Source organism: Hydractinia symbiolongicarpus, chromosome 2 (genome assembly GCF_029227915.1).
Source record: "Hydractinia symbiolongicarpus strain clone_291-10 chromosome 2, HSymV2.1, whole genome shotgun sequence".
NCBI classification, from domain to species: domain Eukaryota; kingdom Metazoa; phylum Cnidaria; class Hydrozoa; order Anthoathecata; family Hydractiniidae; genus Hydractinia; species Hydractinia symbiolongicarpus.
Genome location: NC_079876.1, coordinates 11771300 through 11793398, shown reverse-complemented (window position 1 = coordinate 11793398; position 22099 = coordinate 11771300). Strand labels below are relative to the sequence as shown.

The 22099-nt window shown below is 32.6% G+C and overlaps 1 protein-coding gene across 2 annotated transcripts; it reads right to left on the bottom strand.

Annotated features, from left to right (window-relative positions):
- Positions 1-1148: 1148 nt before the first annotated feature.
- On the bottom strand, positions 1149-21691 carry LOC130629422 (uncharacterized). Of its 2 annotated transcripts, XM_057442603.1 has the most exons (10): positions 21547-21691; positions 21352-21432; positions 12376-13888; positions 11560-11828; positions 8539-11095; positions 7859-8125; positions 7729-7760; positions 3012-3490; positions 1995-2055; positions 1149-1906 (listed from the first exon to the last, which is right to left on the bottom strand). In XM_057442603.1, exons 3-9 carry the CDS (start codon positions 13875-13877, stop codon positions 2041-2043), a joined length of 5121 nt encoding a protein of 1706 aa, XP_057298586.1. In that variant the 5' UTR covers positions 13878-13888; positions 21352-21432; positions 21547-21691; the 3' UTR covers positions 1149-1906; positions 1995-2040. The 2 variants fall into 2 exon arrangements, with proteins under 2 accessions (XP_057298586.1, XP_057298587.1); XM_057442604.1 differs by lacking the exons at positions 21352-21432; positions 21547-21691 and adding an exon at positions 14076-17462.
- Positions 21692-22099: the final 408 nt, after the last annotated feature.

Sequence of the window (22099 nt, the reverse complement as noted above, 5' to 3'; positions counted from 1 at the left end):
AGTGAGGTCGCGCAATTTGTACTTAAAATGCTGATCAATCAAATTTACACGAAGTTTGAAATCATACTTAGTTCTAGAACTGATCTCCCAAATCGATGGATCATGTCACCATACCCACATGGATAAGCGATTTATATATATCATACGGTTGTTTTGTTTTGTTTGAAGATGAGATTGTAACAGGTACTGGAGATGAGCAATAACTTATTTTGCTACTTCCCTCACGAAAAAGTCCGCAAAAGAGTAGAAAATGTATAGCAATGCCCACATGGACAGAGTTTTTGTTGATTACACAGTTTAACTCAGCAAGCGTTTTTGATTCAGAAAGCGTTGATCATCACGACATGTCCTGTGATCGAGGATGGAATTCACGCAAACGATCAAAGGTTCTGGCAAGCAAAAATAACGCGCAGATCAAAATAGAAGTCCGTAAATTCCTGTATTATAATAAGGGAAGCCCTAGGTGCAACGTAAAAGACGAGTGCGTATTGAAATTTGCGCAGGATCTATGCTGAAATTTGCGCAGGACTCCATTTACTATGATTAAAATTTACCAAAGGCTTTTTGACAGCCTTGATCAAAACATCCGGTGAAAAGTGTTCATCTTATATTATACTCGTTTTGAAAAAGTATCTACTCTGTTCATGGGTCCACGCACAACCACGTTCCCAGGGGTTCTTGCCTTATTGAGATGTAGCCTGAGCGCTAGCGGATTTGACTTATCAGGCAACAAATCCTGGGGACGAGGATAGTTCACGCAACTCGTTGATTCTTACCTGTTGGGAGGCTGAAAAGAAAGAATGCTTTTTGGCACTACTTCTATTTGTCTTAGACATTAATTTTATAATTATTCACAAAAATGTTTTATGAGTTTTGCGGCAACATATTCATGGGCTTTCTTTTACCATCTAGGAGATGACGTCAAACTGGGTTTCATCCTACAAAAAAAATTCCATATAATGGCGGCTTTTGACAAGTATCATGTAAACACAAAAAAATATGTCTTTATATTTGCTTTATTATTTCGAATTTTACTTAATAAATGTTAAATTGCTATTCTTCAGTACAATCAGGATAAGATGAACTTTTTTAAAATGGGAAGAAGTTTAAGAAAAGGGGAGAAGTACTGGAAATTAAAAACAGGTAAGCAAGTGTGAATGTTTAATATATTATACAATATTTATTAACAGTTCTTTTATACATTAAACAATGTTATTATAAATAAATAAAAATAATTTTTACAATATAAAAATATTTATATAAAAATATTTATATAAAAATATATATATATTTTTTTCTTATTAATATTATTTTAACCATCTCTATTATAATAGCCGTATTCCGTCTGTCTGTCTCTGCTCGGACCCCCCGCTGAGTTAGAAAATGATGTTACGGAAACACGAATATCAAATGCGATATATTTTTATCCACTTTGTTGCGACGGGTAAATATAAAGGACGGGCGAAGCCGTGGATTTTTCCACGGGCAACGACTAGTTCTAAATAATTGTGTCAGTTCTTTCATTTTTTTCTCGACTGCTTGTGTATATTTTGGAAGAGCGAGACAAATAATTATTTTCAAAATACCCACTATACGTGGGTATTCTGTCGTCACGTGACCAGCCAGGGCCTTCAAAATATAAAGGCCTAACAAGACTTGGGGACGAGGTTGAGAAAGTATATCAGTTCACGTTTGTAATAAATAAGATTCACTCTACATTGCACCATGCGGCAAGTTTGAGACAGTTTAAAAAAACACGTGACCTTTGACATGTGTCGCTTCCTGAATGAAATATAAACGAAACAAGGCTTGATAAAAATCGAACAGAAAAATGTTTCAGTACGTTTTACTACAAATAAATTTATTACAATATAAAATAAAACTAAAAAATGGACTCGTTCCTCATCTAAAAAATAAATAAATTTCATGAAAGAAAGTTAAAAATAGAAATAACAAAAGAGAAATATATCCAATTGTATAAAGTATCGTCTCACCTTACAAACTGATTGTTGTTTTTCAAAACAAAATCATTTGAAATATTTACTTCGTCCTGTCCTAAAAGATAAATAGATGTGTTATTTTAAAGTATAGCTACTTAAGTATTAGAACAACCATCGTCATGGCCATGTCTTCTAAATGAGAGACAATCTGTCAATTTGTTCATAAAATCCTTTTATAACGCGAAATTTGTACAATCGCTGTGCAAAAAATAAAATAATTTCGGATTACGAAAAAAAAGTTTAACATCGTGGCATTCTTATTTTTGAATGTTTTAAATATCTTTTATTTTAAATATTTTCAGATCTATAATATTCAATTCATGCTAACAATAATAACTATCAATTTCAGAAGATGTAAAATAAAAAACAGTCTGGGTACGAAATTGTATTTTTACTTCTTCTTTTTCTCTTATAAAATTTATTATTTTTAATTTCGTTATAATATATACTTATCTCTTACAGTATCTCCTCTCATTATTATTACATACATAAAAATTAATGCTGTCAGAATTGTTAACAGCTATAATTATTCACTATTTTTTATTAAAAATACTTTCTACTTTGGACTGTCACAATAATCTACTTGACAACCTCAACATTTTATTCTTAAGTATTTTATTCATTTTATCCAATTTGTTATAAAAAAATATTCTTGACATTCAACATTTTATTCTTAAGTTTCTTAAATTTGAATTCATTATATCCTTCAATTTGTTAATTAGTTTACTCCACTCAAATAAAAATCATCCATCCTTTTATTATTGCGAATCATTTCATTCGTTTTTTAACTTTCATTTATCATCATTATTATCAAATTAAAAGAAATAAAAAATTCATTCTTCTTTCTAATTTATTAACTTTTAATTTCTTCGCACCAAAATTTAAAAAAATAAAAACATTCCATACCTAAATATTTATTTAAACAATTATTTAATCCTTATTATTTTCAAATTAAAATAAAATACAAATTTATTCTTCTTTCTAATTTATTAAATCAACTTAATAACTTACTTCGTATTCTTTTATTTTTCGTCTTATTATTTCCCGGTTGTGTTCATTCCATCTTCCAGCATAATCATAAGCTGTTCTTCCATGTATATCTTCGATCGTCACATCAATATTTTCATGACGCAACAAAACATCAACACATGAGATGTGACCATTATCTGCAGCATGATGTAATGGTGTGCGGTTGTTAACATTTCCACGGTTGATGTTTGTTACATCATGTCGACATAACATATCCAATATTGTGTGACGATCATATATTGCAGCCGAATGATAACTGTTTCGTTTCACACTATTTTCCGCCCAAACATCACTCCCATATGAGATGAGTATTTCCACCATTGATGTATTGTCGGTGTTCCGTACTGTCCACATCAATGGTGTGCGTTCATCTTCATCTCTCATGTGAACGATGTTTGGATGAATGGATAGTAATTTTTGCAGTTTCTCGATATCGTTAGTTATAATAATTTCCACGATATCTAAAAATAAAATAATAAATGAATAAAAATTATAAATTTATAAATTAATGAAACATGATAACGAAAAACTTATGACATCATTAAATACTTTTTTTTATTGTAAAACATTTTATAATGTATTAAACATAAAAAAAGTAATTGTGAAAACACAGAAACAAAAAGTATAGTAATAATTTATTTTTATTCAAGTTAATATTAATATGTTGACGTCATCATGTATAGGATAATTTGCATCAGCAGAAAATTGTTTTACTTGTATGAACCACGGAAATGTTTCAGTTAATGTCGAGACCCTAAAATTTTTCGCCTGTTAAAATAATTTCACATGACATTTTTAATAAAAATCTCGGAAGTAAATATAGCTATTCCTACAATTACTACGATAACATAATGCGTTTTTATAAACCAACCTAGTCTAGCACTTTCGTTCCCAGGGATTTTTTATCTATTTCTTATGCCGGAAAATAACAAAAAGATAAATCTGGGCTAGATCTGGAAACGAGGCTGGATAGTCTGCTTATTTCATGAATCTTCAATTAGCTTTTTAAAACAAAGGAAAAATTTTACCAAATATTAGTATTGTCTAATCTAGCACTCTTGTCCCTAGGGATTTTTTTATCTATATGGCATGTGGGAAGACGGCGATGAATCCCTAAAACCGAGGCTGGCTAGTATGCTTATTCCATGACTTTATTTAGTTTCTTACGAACAAAGAAAAAACTTCACTAAATATTAATATTGAACAAATAACGCTTTTTCAGATTGTATGGAGAAAATTGCAAGACAGAGCATAATCTCAAGCACGCAAAAAGAGTTTGTTAGTTTTTTCAGTTTAAATTCTAAAAAAAAATTAAAATTACACAGCTCTTAGTAAATACTCCGTTAATTGTGAACAGACTTCTCATGAATAAAAATAATGTATAATAAAAACTAGCTACTGCTTTTATCAAAATTAAATTTTCTCTCACCTCACACGACCTATCAACATTATTTGCTGAATGAAACATATTCGTTTTGGTTGAGTATGATATAGTGATAAAAATAGAATGACTGTACTCAATATATTCGATTTCGTCTGCACGAATATGTTAAAGATTGTTTCTCTGACACGCGATCGGTTCTTTATAAGAACAAGTTCTAAAGAACACGAGACTTAGGTACACAGCTCTTAGTAAATACTCCGTTAATTGTAAACGGGTTTCTCAGGAATAAAAATAATGTATAATAAAAACTAGCTACTTCTTTTATCAAAATTAAATTTTCTCTCACCTCAAACGACCAGTTTCTATCAACATTATTTCTTGAATGAAACATATTCGTTTTGGTTGAGTATGATATAGTGATAAAAATAGAATGACTGTACTCAATATATTCGATTTCGTCTGCACGAACATTTCAAAGATGTTTCTCTGACACGCGATCGATTAAAAACTGTGCGGGTTTCTTTATAAGAACAAAAAAGAGCACGAGCCTTAGATATTGCAAAAATTCAAACTCAGCAGCTTTAGGAAAAAGATATTGTTAAAACAAAAAACCAACCGAGTCTAAATTTTACGATGAAATGACTTTTGATTTGCTTATGATTGTTTTTTTCCCGCCGGATGGTTAGTATTAACAATAATTTTTAAAAAATGTGGAAAACTTGAAAACGAGGTTATTCAATACTATATTGTAACTAACTTGAAAAACAGGCTTTCCCTCTGCAAATTTCTAATGTAATTTTTACAAAAATCAAATCACATAGAAACGAGGCTGTAGTCGTTATAAGAGTTTTGCTGTTAATAGTACGCCATGCAAGTTACAGTGAGAAATCGCATCATAAACCATTGACCAACTTTGTACAAAGTGATCAACTTCAGGAAAGCCACTTTGCATGGAACAGTAAAGTGGTACGAGGCATCTTGCTTGAAAAGTATTCAGCAAAATTTAAGTATGGCCGAGAGCCACGTGTTCAAAAACGAAAGGTAAATGTAAATAGTGTTTCCGAACTTGGTGCAAAATTCGGTATGTTAAGCCAGCTTTAGAGTATGTGTTGGAGTAAAATTGAATCTATGATGTATATTTACAAAATATGCGCTTTAAATATCAAAATCAACTGCCTAACACTAACTCAGACTCACACGCTACACTATAAATTTGGGGAGTTTGTTCGTTCTAGTCAGAACAAGGAAAGAAAAAATCAGTCTAAATTTTACGACGAAATGATTTGATTTGCTTATGATTGTTTGTTTTTTCTCACCGGGTGGTTACTATTAGCAATATTTTTCAAATGTGGGTAACTTGAAAACAAGGCTTTTCATTACTAACTTGAATAACAGGCTTTTCCCTCTGCAAAGTCCATATAACATAGAGACGAGGCTGTAGTCGTTATAAGAGTTTTACTGTAAATAGTGCGCCAAGCGACTTACAGGGAGAATTCGCATCATACAACATTGTCCAACTTTGCACAAAGTGATCAACTTTCAAATTATTATGCGAAATTTAAGTATGACCGAGAGCTAGCTACGGGTTCAAAAAGAAAAGGCAAAAGGGAATAGTTTTTTTAAACTTGGTGTGAAATTTGGTAAGTCAGCAAGCTTTAGTGTTGTATTGGAGTAAACTTGAAGCTTGAAGGTACATTTACAATATATACGCTTATATTCGTTACAGCCTGAAATGTTCCTTATTATAACATGTACCGGTAAAAGTAGTTTTTATTTTGTTATTCATTTCAAAGATTCATAAAAACATTTGCGATTGATTCTGCTAAAATTTCTTTTTGCCAAATGTATTTCTCTCGGGAGTAGAGAGAAAATTGGTGTTTTAGTCTTGCCGATGTTCTTATTTTGTTTTCTTTTACTCAGCCTCATTGTTTGTATTGCTAAACGAGTTCGCCAACTAAATATATCTGAGCATGCAAAGTTTTGTTTGTTTTGATTTTGCTTTGAAAAATTCTCTTCCCCGAAAAGTAGAAATATTTTATAAAATATCTTTTAACCAATAAGAAAACTGTTTATTTAGAATTCAAAATAACTATCCGGTTTTTAATACCAGAAAAAGTGCTTACACTGAGAATGTTAAATTGGTCACATGTTTTTTTTGTTTCCCGTGAAAATCAAATAGATATTTCGCTGGTAATTAGCCGCCGAATTCGCTATTCCCAATTCGCTTCGTAAAAATATCCCTTTTGCAGGTAAATGTAGGTCTCAAAAGGACGTTCTCACTTTGCATACACTTGTTGAGCAGTTTATCTTTGCTTCTTTAACTATGCCCAGCAAAGTACGATATAGCCATAAATAATGCGTGGTTTGAATTTAAATTTAAGGGAATTGCTCTGACATTTGTTTGCGTCTAAACTTTCGTTTGAGAAAAACTGAATTAGATATCCGAGAAAAAACTTAGCTAACTAGGCTAAACTACACCAGAAATTATGCAGAAAATATGTATTACTTTTAAATTATTAATAATCTATGCTAAACAAATGATTTGAATAAATCGAGCAACGACGAGATAGTAACAAAATTAATGGCAATATTTGAACAAAATTTTTTCTATTGACAAAGTTTGAAAACTTTATTAATACCAAGTGAGAAGTTTTGTATCACTTTTATTGACACAACAGCAACATCAGCACACTACATTTTAGCGGAAGTACTTTTGCCTTTGATGTTTTGTCACTCCAAAGCCTCCTTTTAGGATATATATTACCAATGTGCAGAGTAGATTTATTTTTACTTGATAACACTTAGTTTCTCTTAATTAATGTCATATGACCGAGAAAGAAAACATTGTCGAAATTTTACAAAAGGAAAACAAAAACGTCTAATAACCTCTTACGTTTTTAGTAAAGATCTGTTTTAAAAGCAACACCAGATGGAAAAAAAATTCTTAAAAGGTTCTAGGACTAAATTTGTTTCAGACAATAGTGTCATTAAATTGACTTTGCGTGTCCCATGGTATAAGTACAGTAATAAATTAAATGTTTAACAAATAATTAGAATAATTTGTTTGTTGTAATATGGGTAACGAAGAAAGCAAATATTTAACTATTCCGCATTCTTTTTGTAACAGGTAAATAACAACATGAACAAGAAAATTTTTTAATAAATGTTAATTTTTTTTAAATCACACAATTAGTCAACACTTATTTCTGTCTATTTTGTCAAGCTAATTTTTTTATGACTATTTTGTGACAAAGAGTGTTGTGGTGATTTTCTAGCTTAAAATTATGCTGATAAAACGATAACTATTTCTCTTACCTTTAAATTGGACACCCATGACGTCTGGAAGTCTAAAAAAATTGAGCACATGTTAATATTCCTGAAGCCTGACATACTTTTTAACACATGGCTATAAAATGTTTTTAATAGAAGTTGAATAAAATCTTACTCGTGACGATAAGACACAGTGCTGTCATCAGATACACCAAGATGATTTTTAGCAACTACACAAAACTTGCACGATTCACCAATTACCATGTCATTAACGATGTATTGATTGCAAGAAATGTCAGTTGCTAAGTTATTCCAGGTTAAACTTTTACTTTCTTGTCTACTAACGGTGTATTTATTAGCGTCCTTTTGCCATCTCAATATACATGATGTAGGTGACAAATATGAGCAAATTATATTGCTCACTTTTCCAGGAGGATAAAAGCTAAAATTATTAATATTGCATTTATATCATATTTTCTAACAAAACTAATGACTTTTACTTAATAAAATAAATTAAAAGATGATCAAAATTTTGTCTAATAATTTTTTTTATTTTCATGCTTAGCAGCAGGTTAACATTTTTAACATCAGAAAACTCTTACAATGTTTTTATTAAGTACAGAATAGGCCCTGACACATATGTCGTGATTTTTTTGCCTCTCTAGAACAAATTTCACAAAAGAAAGGAGAGAGGATTGTGAAATGATCACACTTTAGTCATCTCGTGTGAGCTTTTTATTTTAATATAACACAACCATTACCATCCAATTCTTTAATATGAATCACTAAATTTAAAATCTTTTAAGAACTATTCAGAAGAGGATTTGTTCTCTATTGTTTAAAAATTTTACTTACTTTTTCCTAACGATCTCGTGCGCATTTAGGCGTTCATCCGTTGCCTGACAACCAACATGTTCCAAATCTTTTATCATTTCTTTGAATTTCCAATATTGTGGTTTTATGTTAAAAACTATTTTATTGTTACTTTTCATAGACTTTGTGAACGGTATTTCCGTATCTTTATCGTTTGAGACTTCTACATTGTATTCAACCAAATGTTCAGCTAACAGTTTACTTATGATATTACCAGTTGATGATTTTACTGTATCTGATTGGTAAACGTTGGACGTTGAAACAAGGACCAGATTTTGTGTTGCTCTGGACATTGCTTCTAACGTCAAATGTTTTAACTTGCAATCATTGCTTTCAATTATACAGATGCATTCGGCTGCTTCAACTCCACGACTTCCCTCAATAGTAGTGAGCAGGTTATAAGTTTGACTCTGTAAGGGATTTTTAACTGTGATATCATCACAATTTAAAACTTTCCAGTCAGTGTACTTGTCGTAGCGAAGAAAATCAATTTTTAACAGTTTCAGTAATCTGTAAAAAATATCCTTTTGAGGGAATGTGTTATATATGAACAAACGTTTAGTGGCATGATGTAAACATACATCTTGTAAAACAAGTGCTAACATTGGTATAAACTCTTTGTCTGTTGTTGGAGTTTTTGCCGGATGTATCAATAACGGTTTTGTTCCTTTGATATTATGACCGATTGAATACGCTGTATTAAATTTTAATGAAGTGTCAATTCTAACATTACCCGAAAGATCCCCATCTGGTATGGAAGCTGCAACGACATCAATATCAACCGGTGTTTCAAAACTTTCTTCTTCTCCTTTTATTATCGGCGTGACATTGCTACTGGTAGTTTGTCCTTGTTGTTGCGGTGGTGGTGGTGGTTGCTGCTGCCGCTGCTGCTGTTGTTGTTGTTGTCGCCGTTGTGGCTCTTGCTGCTGTTGTGGTTGTTTTTTCCAAATTTTGGAAAAGAAATTCAGTATTTTTTCGATATTTTTTTTGGTGGACATTCCTTCTTTTGATTGCTGATCGGGAAGCTTCATTGTTACCTTGTCTTGTTCTACTTCATTTTCAAAAGCCTTTAAAAACTGAAAGATTATCCGGGTTGTTCTCATTGCTCTGTTCAGTTTTAAAACTTTCATTCCTGTTTCTTCATACTTGTACTTGTCATGTATTGTGACTCTTTGGTGTGAAATTAATGTTCTATGTTTCTCAATGGATTGTGGGAAAAAAATGATGAAAGAGTTATTTAATTTGTCTTCAGTTTCCAGATAGTGTTTAAGCAAAGATGATTCTTCCTTGTTAAATAACTCTCCATTTAATTCATCAATTATTAGATGCAGGTTTTGGTCAACATGTTTCTTAACCAATGACTCTAATAACTGGTATGGTGTTGGCACTTCATTCATTTTCAAATCCTTAGCTAATTCGACATTATCCTTTACAACAACTTCGACAGCGGCTTTGTAATTAAATCTTTTAGTATGATTGACAATATCCCGTTTAAGCAATGTGTTGCCGTCCCAAATAACGTAGTATATGACCGATCTATTCTCAGAGCGCTCGTAAGCTATTTCCAAATGTGCTAAAGCTAGCACTGTCTTACCACTGCCTAGAGGACCGATTATAATTTTTTTTAAAGAGTTGTTGTATAAATGACGGAGTTGCTGTGGAGAAAGTATTAACGAGCTTATTTGTTCGTGGACGTTGTTACTGAGTGAAGGAACAGAATAGAGTGCTTTTCTTGTAGCCATAAAACACATGACTTTACCAACTATGTTGATATACCGTTCCTTGTTGTCCTGAACATTATTTTGTACTTGTGAGCTTTGCAAAATATTTGAAAAGAACTTCGTCATATTTCTATCCTCAGCCAAAGTTTTTTTGGAGAGTAAGTTGCAATCTACACAAAGGTGGATATTTTCGATATCTTCGAAATGTGGTGCAGCTACAACATTAACCATTGTCAGGTGACCATTTTTAAGATGTTTTTTAGTGATGATAGATAGCTCCTTCAAGTCTTCTTCGCCCGCTTTGACTTCATCTTGTATTCTTACTGCGTCGGTTGTTTCTGTGTATCTAATGTTGATGATATAATTTGGCAACACAAGTAGAATTCTTTTGTTATCAGTAATTGTGCTTTCCAAACTCAAAGAAAATTCTTTATCCAGTTTTAGAAATCGAATATGTTCCTTCGTGTTATAATGAGTAAATATTGTAAACAAACGAGGTTGTAATTCGATTATAACATCCTTTATCTTTTGTGCGAATAAGGAATGTGTGACTTTTGGCATTGGGGGTGGAATTTGGAGTGGTTCTTCCATGCATTTACCATTGACGGTGAAATAACGCTGGATGTAATCTCTTTCAAATGCTTCGTACTCCTTAGGTTCCATTGTTTGCAGGCTACCACCACATATAAATTCAATATTTGTTTCTTCTCTTTCTGCTCCTACAATGCATTTTATCTGTTCAGATATTCTTCCACTGTTGTGGGTTCTAACATCAAAATAGCTGGTTGTACACATATGTGCTCGGACCAGTGCAATATCTAATTAAAAAAATTATTTTACTTTGCAACATTTCTACTCAAACAATTTTAATCTAAAGTGCTGTACAAAACAACGCGCTAGAGACGTAAAAGTTTTTTGTGTAGAATACTAAACGTTATTATTCAAGAAACTTTGCAATAATTTTTATATATTTTTGCGTTCGCATAGCCAAAGTAAAACTTTTGTCGAGGTAAATGGCTTGCATCGTTGAAATGATTGCTATTCTAACAAAATCTTGACAATGTTTTCTTTATGGTTCGAATAATATTTTAAATAAACCCTTAAGATTAAATTTGTTCTACTTGTAAATATAGCTTTCCCAACTTGTTTTACTTGTGCTCTGCCCCCATGCACAGCTACATTAGTAAGTAATGTATTTTTTTGTTCTGTTTTGTTTTTATTGTTCCAACTCCTTATTCATTTTTTCCGTACTAGATAGAATACATTATCTAAATTTACTCACCTTCAATTGGAATCAAATGAGTTTTACTTTCACTGTCAACTAACTTAACTGATAACCCATTAATCGATTTGGCAATGTGATTGTAAATAATCAGGATTAGTGTCCCTTCTTCTTCTTCCACAATGTAATCGTTGTCGACATGAAGTTCTTTTGATTCTATCACAAAATTTTCAGTAATGATGACTTGTACACTTTTCATAGACCAGTGGGAGCAGCCATCTTCAAATTGTATTAGAAAATCTCCTCGGAAATTTTTTAATAGTATATAACTAAAATAAACATTAAAATATAAATTAGAATAATAAGTAACTGTATGAAATATTGTCCTAAAAAACGATAAAATCTTATTTTCTGAAAGAAAGGTATCTTCTTTCTAGGCCGTTTTAAGTCAATAGTGTTTAAGTGACAAGTTTTTGAACGACACGATGACAACAAAGGACTTTACTGTTCCCATTCCGTCTTTCAATCATAATCGTTTTGAATGTTCCTAACTTCGTTTTGGGTTTTTTTTACATCAACTTGAATATAAATAGTCCATTCTTAAAGTTATATAGATTTTACTTAATGTTGTCTTTGTTTTTATTTACTTTACATTTTTGTATTTCAATCAGTGCTGTCATAATTTCAATCTGATGTACTCTTATTGCTGATGACTCTCCTATGCATTGAAATCATTACAGAAAAGTGATTTAGTTACACCAAGATAAAGTGGAATTTAATTGAATGGTAACTTATTTACTTTACCATATTTGCCTTTTATGTTAAGTTGACAGAATCAATTTAATGATAGAACAATATAGAAAAAGAATTACACACCTGGGTTGTTCTTTTATAGTTTCTTCCAACTGAGAACTCTTCTGATCACATAATGATGAAGAAATAGTTTGCTTTACTATTTCCACTTCGGCTGCTAATCGATTATAATTCTCTTTATTCTCTTTAATACCACCTTTGTTTTGCAGAATATTGTCTTTATTTGCTTTAATGTTAGCTTGATTTTGTTTAATACCATCTTCGTTTTGCTGAATACTGTCTTTATTTGCTTTGATGTCATCTTGATTTTGTTTCATACCATCTTTGTTTTGCTGAATACTGTCTTTATTTGCTTTGATGTCATCCTGATTTTGTTTAATACCATCTTCGTTTTGATAAATATTGTCTTTATTTGCTTTGATGTCATCTTGATTTTGTTTAATACCATCTTCGTTTTGCTGAATACTGTCTTTATTTGCTGTGATGTCATCTTGATTTTGTTTAATACCATCTTCGTTTTGCTGAATACTGTCTTTATTTGCTTTGATGTCACCATGATTTTGTTTAATACCATCTTCGTTTTGATGAATATTGTCTTTATTTGCTTTGATGTCACCTTGATTTTGTGTAATACCATCTTCGTTTTGCTGAATACTGTCTTTATTTGCTTTGATGTCACCTTGATTTTGTTTAATACCATCTTCGTTTTGCTGAATACTATCTTTATTTGCTTTGATGTCACCTTGATTTTGTTTAATACCATCTTCGTTTTGCTGAATACTGTCTTTATTTGCTTTGATGTCACCTTGATTTTGTTTAATACCATCTTCGTTTTGCTGAATACTATCTTTATTTGCTTTGATGTCACCTTGATTTTGTTTAATACCATCTTCGTTTTGCTGAATACTGTCTTTATTTGCTTTGATGTCATCTTGATTTTGTTTTATATTGTCTTGGTTTTTGTTAACATTGAAATTTAAAATTTCAGTAACTGCTTTCATAATTTCAATCTTAAATAAGTCTAAGTCATTCAAGCAACCAGATTTCAAATCTTTAATTTTTGTTATGTCGTATCCGAGTCTTCTTAATATACCTTCTATGGCATTCCATAGCTGATTATATTGTGCTGAACTCATTGCTCTTCCATGCATAACATTATTCCGCTCATTTCTGATTCGAATGATGTCAGCACCGACACTGAAATCATTTGGTTGCGGTGTTCTGGTCCTCCATCCACCAATTGGTGCTTGTATACCGTGACAACAATTAATTAGAACGTCACATAAAATAGTGATGTCAAACAATCCCGAATCTGTTTCCTTATCTTGTGGAAAAACGATTTCCAGCTGATCTCTTTTCAAATGGTTTAAACGTTTCTTATATTGTTTTAATGACAGATATAATTGTTTCTTATCCCTTGGCATGTTGCCACGGGCAGGATCATGTAAAATTTCACGTAAGTGGTCACAACATTCATTGAGAAGCGTGACCAATTTAATTTGATATTCATTGTTTGCGATCAATGCGTGGTGAGAAGATCCTGTTGGAGGTACTGCCGTTGCCATGACTATAATATCTATAAGATAATTTCAATTTCAATTCAAGAAATATCAATACAAGTTTTTCATACTGTTTATCAACAAAATTACTAGAAGTTCATGGAAATTCGCCTATCGCAACAAAGTCGATAGAGATACATTGCATTTGTTATTTTGTGTCCTGTAGCAACATTAGATCAATTAATTAAAAGAACAACAACACACCCGCGTTGACGTTCTTTCTTCAAAAATGCTCTTAACAGAACGTTTCTTCTGTTTCTAAATATAATGTTTATTAGTGCGTTTGTTCGTTGTTTCTACGAAGCAAATTATAGTTTTAATACTACTAAATTAATTATTCAGCATACAGGTTGTAGTATACCGATAAACAATTTGTAAAATGGCTATTTTTAATTTTACCGTATTGCTTTATTTGTTTTTCATCACAACTTTTTAAAACTGATGTGAGATCACATTTTTTTACTTTCTCTTACAATAATATTAGAGAAAGGGAGACTATATAACGAATTCTTTACAACTTAAGACTTCACAGTGTCCCAATTTGTTTTTAAGATATAATTTTGCGGGTTAAAGTTTTGTATAACTGATTTTTGATTGGTTTGAAAAAACAAAAGATAAGATTGGAATTTGAAGTCCGTTTTCGAATTTTGTTCCACTCTACCCCTCTTTACTTCTTCAGTCTGAATGGAAATACTCCAGATTGTGCTTTAACACCCATGTGTTACTACAGTCTATTTACGCAACGTTATCAGTAAGGAAAACAACCCAAGACTTTTAAAAATATACATAAACTTAAATTCCGACAAAGTGCGAGTATAATAAGACATTTGGCTGTTTGGCAGGCCAGTCAAATGATCATGTAATCATTCAGTTGAGTCAAGAGATATATCAAACCTTATTGATCTCAGCACAGCATTCGCTACAGTTAGTCATGAAATTCTATTATTATGGCATCATAAATACATGATTAATATATTTGGTGTTATATTGATTCACCGGTGGTTCTTGGATTTTTCCACGGAATGCCAACAAGTGTAATTAACAACAGACATATTCTGCATGCATGTCGCAAAAAACATATCGTGTTACAGGCACACAAACTAACGTGTAACTTAAAGACGAGACACCTCGTGTGTTTTTTATGGGTTAACGACTAGTCTATATTAGGATACTCACTGTGTCAAATGGTAGCTGCAAATGGTGACGGGAATATTTTTGTGGATATTCCTGGCAGATGAATTCTTGTGAATTTTTTCACGGGATAACGACTAGTTGTAGTAATAAGCACACTTCGAGAGAACTAATTTACTTATTTAATCCTTTATCATAATATGGTGACAGTGTATAAGAAGAATGGGTTGTTTTCATTTAATTTTGAAGCCGCTAAAACCGTTATGTATAATTTGTTAACTTTATCGACGTTACGTCAAGACGTTAAAGCCTTTTAGACTGCCGTCAATTCGTTATAAAATTAGCGAAGCCATTGCATTGCACTTTTGAGTGTGAGACTAAAAAAGGGAAATCTTTCAGACACAACTGGCATCAGCTGCTCCACCCTAGGTAACTGGGGATTATCTACATTCAAAACTTGATTAATTAACCAGCGCTGTTATCAACAAAAAGCAGACATCTCTGTTCACTTTCCCTTTTTTATCACGTCCAACACAAAATTTGATGAAAATTCAAAAGGTGTCTAATAAAAATTCGAAAAATAAATAAAACTACCATAATACTCTTTAAGAATTATTATACTGGTAGCATTTCATGTTACGCAACACGACTTTTTTTCTCGTGCGCAAACAGACAGATAGAATACGGCTTTTATTAAAGAGATCAAAGAATGTTGACATAAATGTCTGTGGTCTGGTGAGTATTCTTCACAGATGACGCATGTGATCAAAATAAATCTCCGCAAGTAAACCATATATAAATATTTGTGTTAAAAAAAACTTATAGACAGTTAACCTGAAATAGCTGACTGGTAAATGATAAAAATGATCATAAAGCAAAATAAATTCAAAACTAGACTTATTTAAACCGAAGTTGCGCAAAATTTTTCAAAGAGGTTTTTACGCGTTATAAAGGTATTGTCTGGTAAAAAATTAAAACTTGATAATAGTTACATCTTGGTAGAAAAGTAAAGAAAAAAGTATTAAAATACAACCTTCCTATCGCTCTAAAATTACACAAAAATTTAGTGCGACAGGAGTTCTACGCTGCAAATGAGTTTCAGTGCGACAGCATGCCAATACAAATTATTATTTGTGCGAAATTTTCTTATGTGTACACACGCATTTCAAGATGGCAGACAGTTCAGAAAAAAGAAAAAGCTGTGGCCTTAATAGTAAAAAAAAAGAGACGAAGAAAATCGCCATTTTCTCGTGTTCGTCAAATTTATAGAGAAAGAGAATTGAAAGGAGTGCATAATCAACTGCTTTAAGAAGTGAAATTGCACAATGAGGTCAATAGTTGTCATCTAGGCCAAACTTGGTGACTTTGTTGTAGGGTCATTCTTGTTAATTAAATAATTTCAACCGCCGCCTCCGAATAAGAATCAATATCCTCCTCATCCTCCGGAGCCGTTATATTTGATTTTGTGTCTAATTTAAATGCTTATCAAGCCAAGACAAAAAAGAGTATTCCTTTAAAATTTGACACACGATTCAACGTCAGCCAAACCTGATCCCGATGCAGATTTCCTTTTTAGGTTATTCCTTTCCTTGCTGTATCTTTTTTTAAGTTGTCTCATCTTTGAAAAGCTTAACTTTAAAACAGTTGAATTTAAAAACATTTTTTCCAATTAAGTAATAGAACAAGCTGAATACGCGCAAGGTTTAACAGCGCAAAAATATAGCGCATTGAACTGACGAAAAAGGATAAACTTTACCCTCTTCACATCCTAATTCATCCTCAACTTTCCTCCAAGCATTTGCCACTCGATCTTTTTTCTCGATACTCCTTTGCAACTTTTGTCGTATAGACATAATAAAATTTCGAAAAGCCTCTGCTAAATACTCATCTTCCCTTTAAGTTCCACCTATTTGTTTTTCCCATTTAATAAAACTTGCTTTACAACACTGCTCGCTTCATAACACATGTGAAACTATTTCTTGTGCTCAACACGTGTAAGCATGTGCTGAAGTTACACTTCAATAGAATCTATTCAATTTCTTTAAAAGGGCATTCGGTATTTTGTTGAAGTTGCACTTTTGGGAGAAAACCCAGAGCGATAAATATCACAACTTTGTGATAATTGTCGCTCTATCGCACTGAAATTGAGTGATAGATAGATAGATAGATAGATGTGCATATTTTACATGGCTAGCCTCACAAATATCGAGGGATATACCCTGTCTATTACTTCTAGGAGGGGCCATGGCTTAGATGGAGAGTCCTAGAGTATTTAATGCTCATTTTGAGCGACGCAGACCCAATTAGGGCCCGCGCTCTACTAGACAACTCCCGGCAACATCCAACGGCCCACACAGTGTGCCATCTTCCCAATTTCCCTCACATGGCTTGGGTTAACCCGGGGCTATGGTAACATTCACTCGCCCATGTTGAATCCCCGTCAAGAGGAATCGAACCACTATAAAGCTATAACCACTAATCTACGGCGCCATAAACCACTAATCTACGGCGCCATGATAAGAGCAAAAAAAAGTGTCGCTCTGGAATTTCCACCAGAGCGAAAAAATATCAATGGTTCAAAAAAGCCAGAGCGATAAGAGAACTTGCACTGATGGAAATCCAGCTTAAGTTTAAACTGAATTTGTTTACTTGACCATGCCATTTTCAATCCTCATCTTTCCTGAACTTCGAACGCGGAAAAGGACTGGGTAAAACATTAATATGCGCAATTTATGCAATGACGTATTTATTGATTTACCCCCGTGTAGAGGTTGGCGCATGCAGTTAGAGAAATAAAGAAAAAACGTTAATGATATTCCCAACAGAATTTTTTTACGTTTATCAATTATGTTCACAAACAGAAATGTAAACATAATTGGATTTCAGTTTGAGCCAAAACGACTCAAAAACGAACAACAAATTCCCCTTTTATAATGACGATGAAGCAGACACACCAGGTCAGTGAGTGGTGCCTATGTGCAAGTGCGAAAGGATGCCTATAGCTGTTGACTGTTTGTGCTGTAACGAGGTGGTCCCTATAAATTACTTCCAGCTACGCTACTTATATAATTTGACCTCACCTTTTTCTTTTGGTTGTATTATAAATGAGCGCCTGGGTATAAGGTTTCTATTGTGTTTTTGATAAGAAATTTATAACAGAGCACGAAGATTTCAATGCTGTTGTGATTTTAAAGAACACTTTGTGGACAGCGTTAGTCGCTCTTCACAATCAGGAAAGCCGTGGACTTAAAAAAAGGACGAAGTTTCTAACAAATAAGTCGCTAGCACTCTTGCTTCGAATCTTTTTTGAAGATGATATTTTTAGATCTTATCGATATGCGGCATACCGCAAATTTTGTTGGTTTGTTCATAACCACTTGGGAAAAGGTGTTCGTCGGGTGATACCATCTTGTGTCGTGTCTAGCATACGTAGAGAATCTCCAAATCCAAATGGAAATACCTGAATTTGATTTTTCTCAGACTAATTAAGTTGACGACGAGAATATTTGATTGTAAATTAAAAACAACAGGCATGCCTTGGCACACGCGTAAATCACGTGCGATGGCAGCCCTCCAAATAATTTTTGGAGACTCGTCAGGCAAAATGCCCGCCACATTTCCAGTTTGTTCGGAGATGTCCTTAGCTCGTTTAGAACGTTCATCGGACAAAACGTCGATAGATTTCCGTCTTGGTCGAACACTTTTAGATCTCAGAATTATCGATTAGTCCTGGTCCTTTTTATCCATGAGCAAGCCTATTCATAGCCAGCCTGACCATCCTAGCTAATTCACTGACTCCTGACTTAGTTAAAAGAACTACGTAGATATGAATCTCTTTTGCCTGACCCCTTCGTCGTTGGTAACCAGGTCTTACACAAGAAATCCAGCCATGCGGTTCTTAACTAATGCGGAGGTGAACGCCGACGGAGCACGGATGAATCAAGTCTACAAAACTGCACTTACAGGCGGAACAGACATTTTATCATGGATTTAATTGTATATAATTTCTTCATTTGACAAAACAATTGGAAACTATAGCAAGTCCGAATTTACTGGATTTTTTTCTTCATGCCCCAAGTGTTATTTAAACAATATAAATTGGCAAATGTCAAATGTTGCTACGGCTATTTTTTTAATCAAAAACAACACATCTACTTTGCTTGTTACAGACAGACTGGAACTAGCGTAGTAAAATACTCATTTTTAAACCCGTGAAAGAAACCGCGTGCAGAATTTTTTTTTAATTTGTTGTTTCTTATCCTAAAACGTTTGTTAATTCAATGAAAAAGATTTAAACAAAGTAGGCAACGTGAATATGTCCCAACATAAATTTGTGACAAAGTATTTACATTCATTGTAGTTACACAACCCGCCATTGAGATTAAGTTGGCAGACAATGAAATTCCTAGCAAGTGAAATGACTTTAATTTTGTCATGTGATTTGTTCTAGCCAATCAAAAAGGTATAGGGGGATGTTTTATATAGTCGCTTTTGTAGAAGAAATATTCTTACATACAAAAAATAACATGCAATCATATCTAATTACAGATAAGAGCGTTCTACATACACATAATTACAAACATATATTTTATGGAATATATGGGTTTATCCACGGGCTACCGAGTAATTTATATTATTAATACCCGTCTACATGTGTCTGTCACGCAAAATAGTACCGTAAGTAGCAAGACGCAAGCAAAGCGGTGTAAAAAGAGCAAAAAAAACCCGTGGATTTTTTAACGGGTCATGGACTAGCTTTAAATAGTCTCTTCCCCAAAGAGGTTTTCGGTAAATATAAAAATTGATGTCAGAAAGATACAAGATGCCCTGGGGACGAGGTTGCTTCTAGTCCGGAGGTTAGGAAGTAACTAGCTTAACTTACATAAAGACTGAATTGCACCATCATAATTTAATGTCTTTATGTATTTTAACTTCAAACTTTGACGTCAATAAATCAATACACGTCTATTTTTATTTAATTACTCTCATTCTCCTATCGCTATCACTTTCGTCTACTTCATATGATATGTCTAAAGTTCATATCGCTCTACTTACGTAAACAACAAAATCCATGATTTTAATTAAAATTATCTTCTTTTTACTTTCGTCTATCTGACCACGAAATTGTTTATATGTAATATGCACAAACACACTCCTCCCTATTATTATAAAATTATCGTTTTAGTACACCCCTATCTTTAATTTTTTGTGAGAAAACTACTGAAATTCCTTGAATAAACGCTCGCTACGTTTATTTAAATTCTTTCTCAATTTATTGTTTTGTCCTTCCAGTATTTTCTTTTAATAAACGCTCATCTAATAACGCCACCGCCTTTGTTTTAAAGGGCTGTTTCAAACTCGTCCCCAGCGCCTTTTGTCTGTTCAGTAAAAAAAAAAGAGAAAAAACCCTCTTTAAACATAGGAATGAAGGAAGGAAGAACATATGATAAATGCTCCACTAGCTTTTAATATGATGATAGAGATATAAAATTGTAAAATTTTATAAAATTTTCTTTTTTAGACCTTCATCCCCAGCTCTAAGTTAGACGCCCCTAAAGATACACACTGAGATATACGCCCGAGCATTTTTCAACGCTTTGTAGTATATGTATTGAATTCCTTTATATTAGTACTGAAAATATTATTACTAAAAACGTCGACGAAGGAGAGTTTTTGTTACAAAAGAGTAGTTTGGAATGCAAATATTTTCAAGTATTTATTTATTTAATTACACGCATCTTGTCATGAGAAAAACATGAGTCATCATTTTTTACTTTTTTACACTCTCTTGCCAAGTTCTATACTTCACCAAAGTTTTTGTCATCAACTATTTGAGGTTACATCATTAACATTTTCTAAATTTTATTTTGCAAAATATATTATTAGGTATTGCCGTCAACCTCGTTCCAAGCCCTCTAATTGCTGTCCCAGACTGTAGGAAGAAATATTGTCGGTTGAGTTCAACCTCGTCCCCAGGGCATCTTGTATCTTTGCTGACCCTGGGACGGCGATACAAGATGCCCTGGGGACGAGGCTGAGATGGGTTTGGTTATATTGAATAGCATTTGTTTTATAAGAAACATGTTGCTGAAGAAACTTGTGATTCTTTGTATTAAAAAGAAACTACTTTTTGCTACTTGATGGCTGTGATTAATTTTAAAATAAAAGGTTAGAAAAACCTGCGTCAGACTGACAAAAATGCAAGTGAACAAACTTAATGCAAGAAAGCAAAATAAAAAGACAAGAAAATAAGGAAACAAAAAAGTAAACATGAAAACAGACAGTATTATAAAATCGAAAGTATCACCACAATAATATTTAAAAAAGATGAAGAAGTGACTAAACTTACCCGTGTAACGTGATTTCTTGTAAATATATATATAACTATATTTTCCGTTCTGAAATTCTTTCAACGTTAAATGTTGTTCAACTAAAAAAATCAAAAATCATCTTTGAAGAACCAAGGAGACTAAATATCGATAATATCAGTCAATGATATTTTAAACATAATTATCAAAAAAGATGGAGAACTGACTAAACTCACCCGTGAAACAGAGTTGATATATAAATAATTGTATATAAATATATATTTATCTTTTTTAAAAAAATGTGCTGACGTTAAAAGCTGCTGAACTTTCTTCGCTGAAATCTAAAAGTGTATGACAAACCAAGCCCACACTATATTATGTTGTCTTATTGGTAATCGTCATGCAACATTGATTACATATATAATTATTCTTTTGTTCAACATAAAACAAATTATTTATATAGTCATGGTGTGATAAAAAAAGTATTGTAATTATAATAACCAATCATATTTCTTTTCGTGTTTAGGTAAGCGTTTTTTTTTTTTCTAAACGACGTAAATCCAATCACATGACTACCAAGTTGCTTAAACCGAATTTTTTCTCATGGCATTCTTTAAGTAGATCACAATAGACTTAACTACATACAGGGTGTTTTGATCATTCCGTTCACCGTAGAATCAGAACTATGCTCTGTTTGTTAGCTATCGACCGGTAATAACGGCTTTCAAGAAGCGGAACAAAAAGCCAGTGATGTGATTACCTTGCACATCAAGAAACAAAATTGTACAA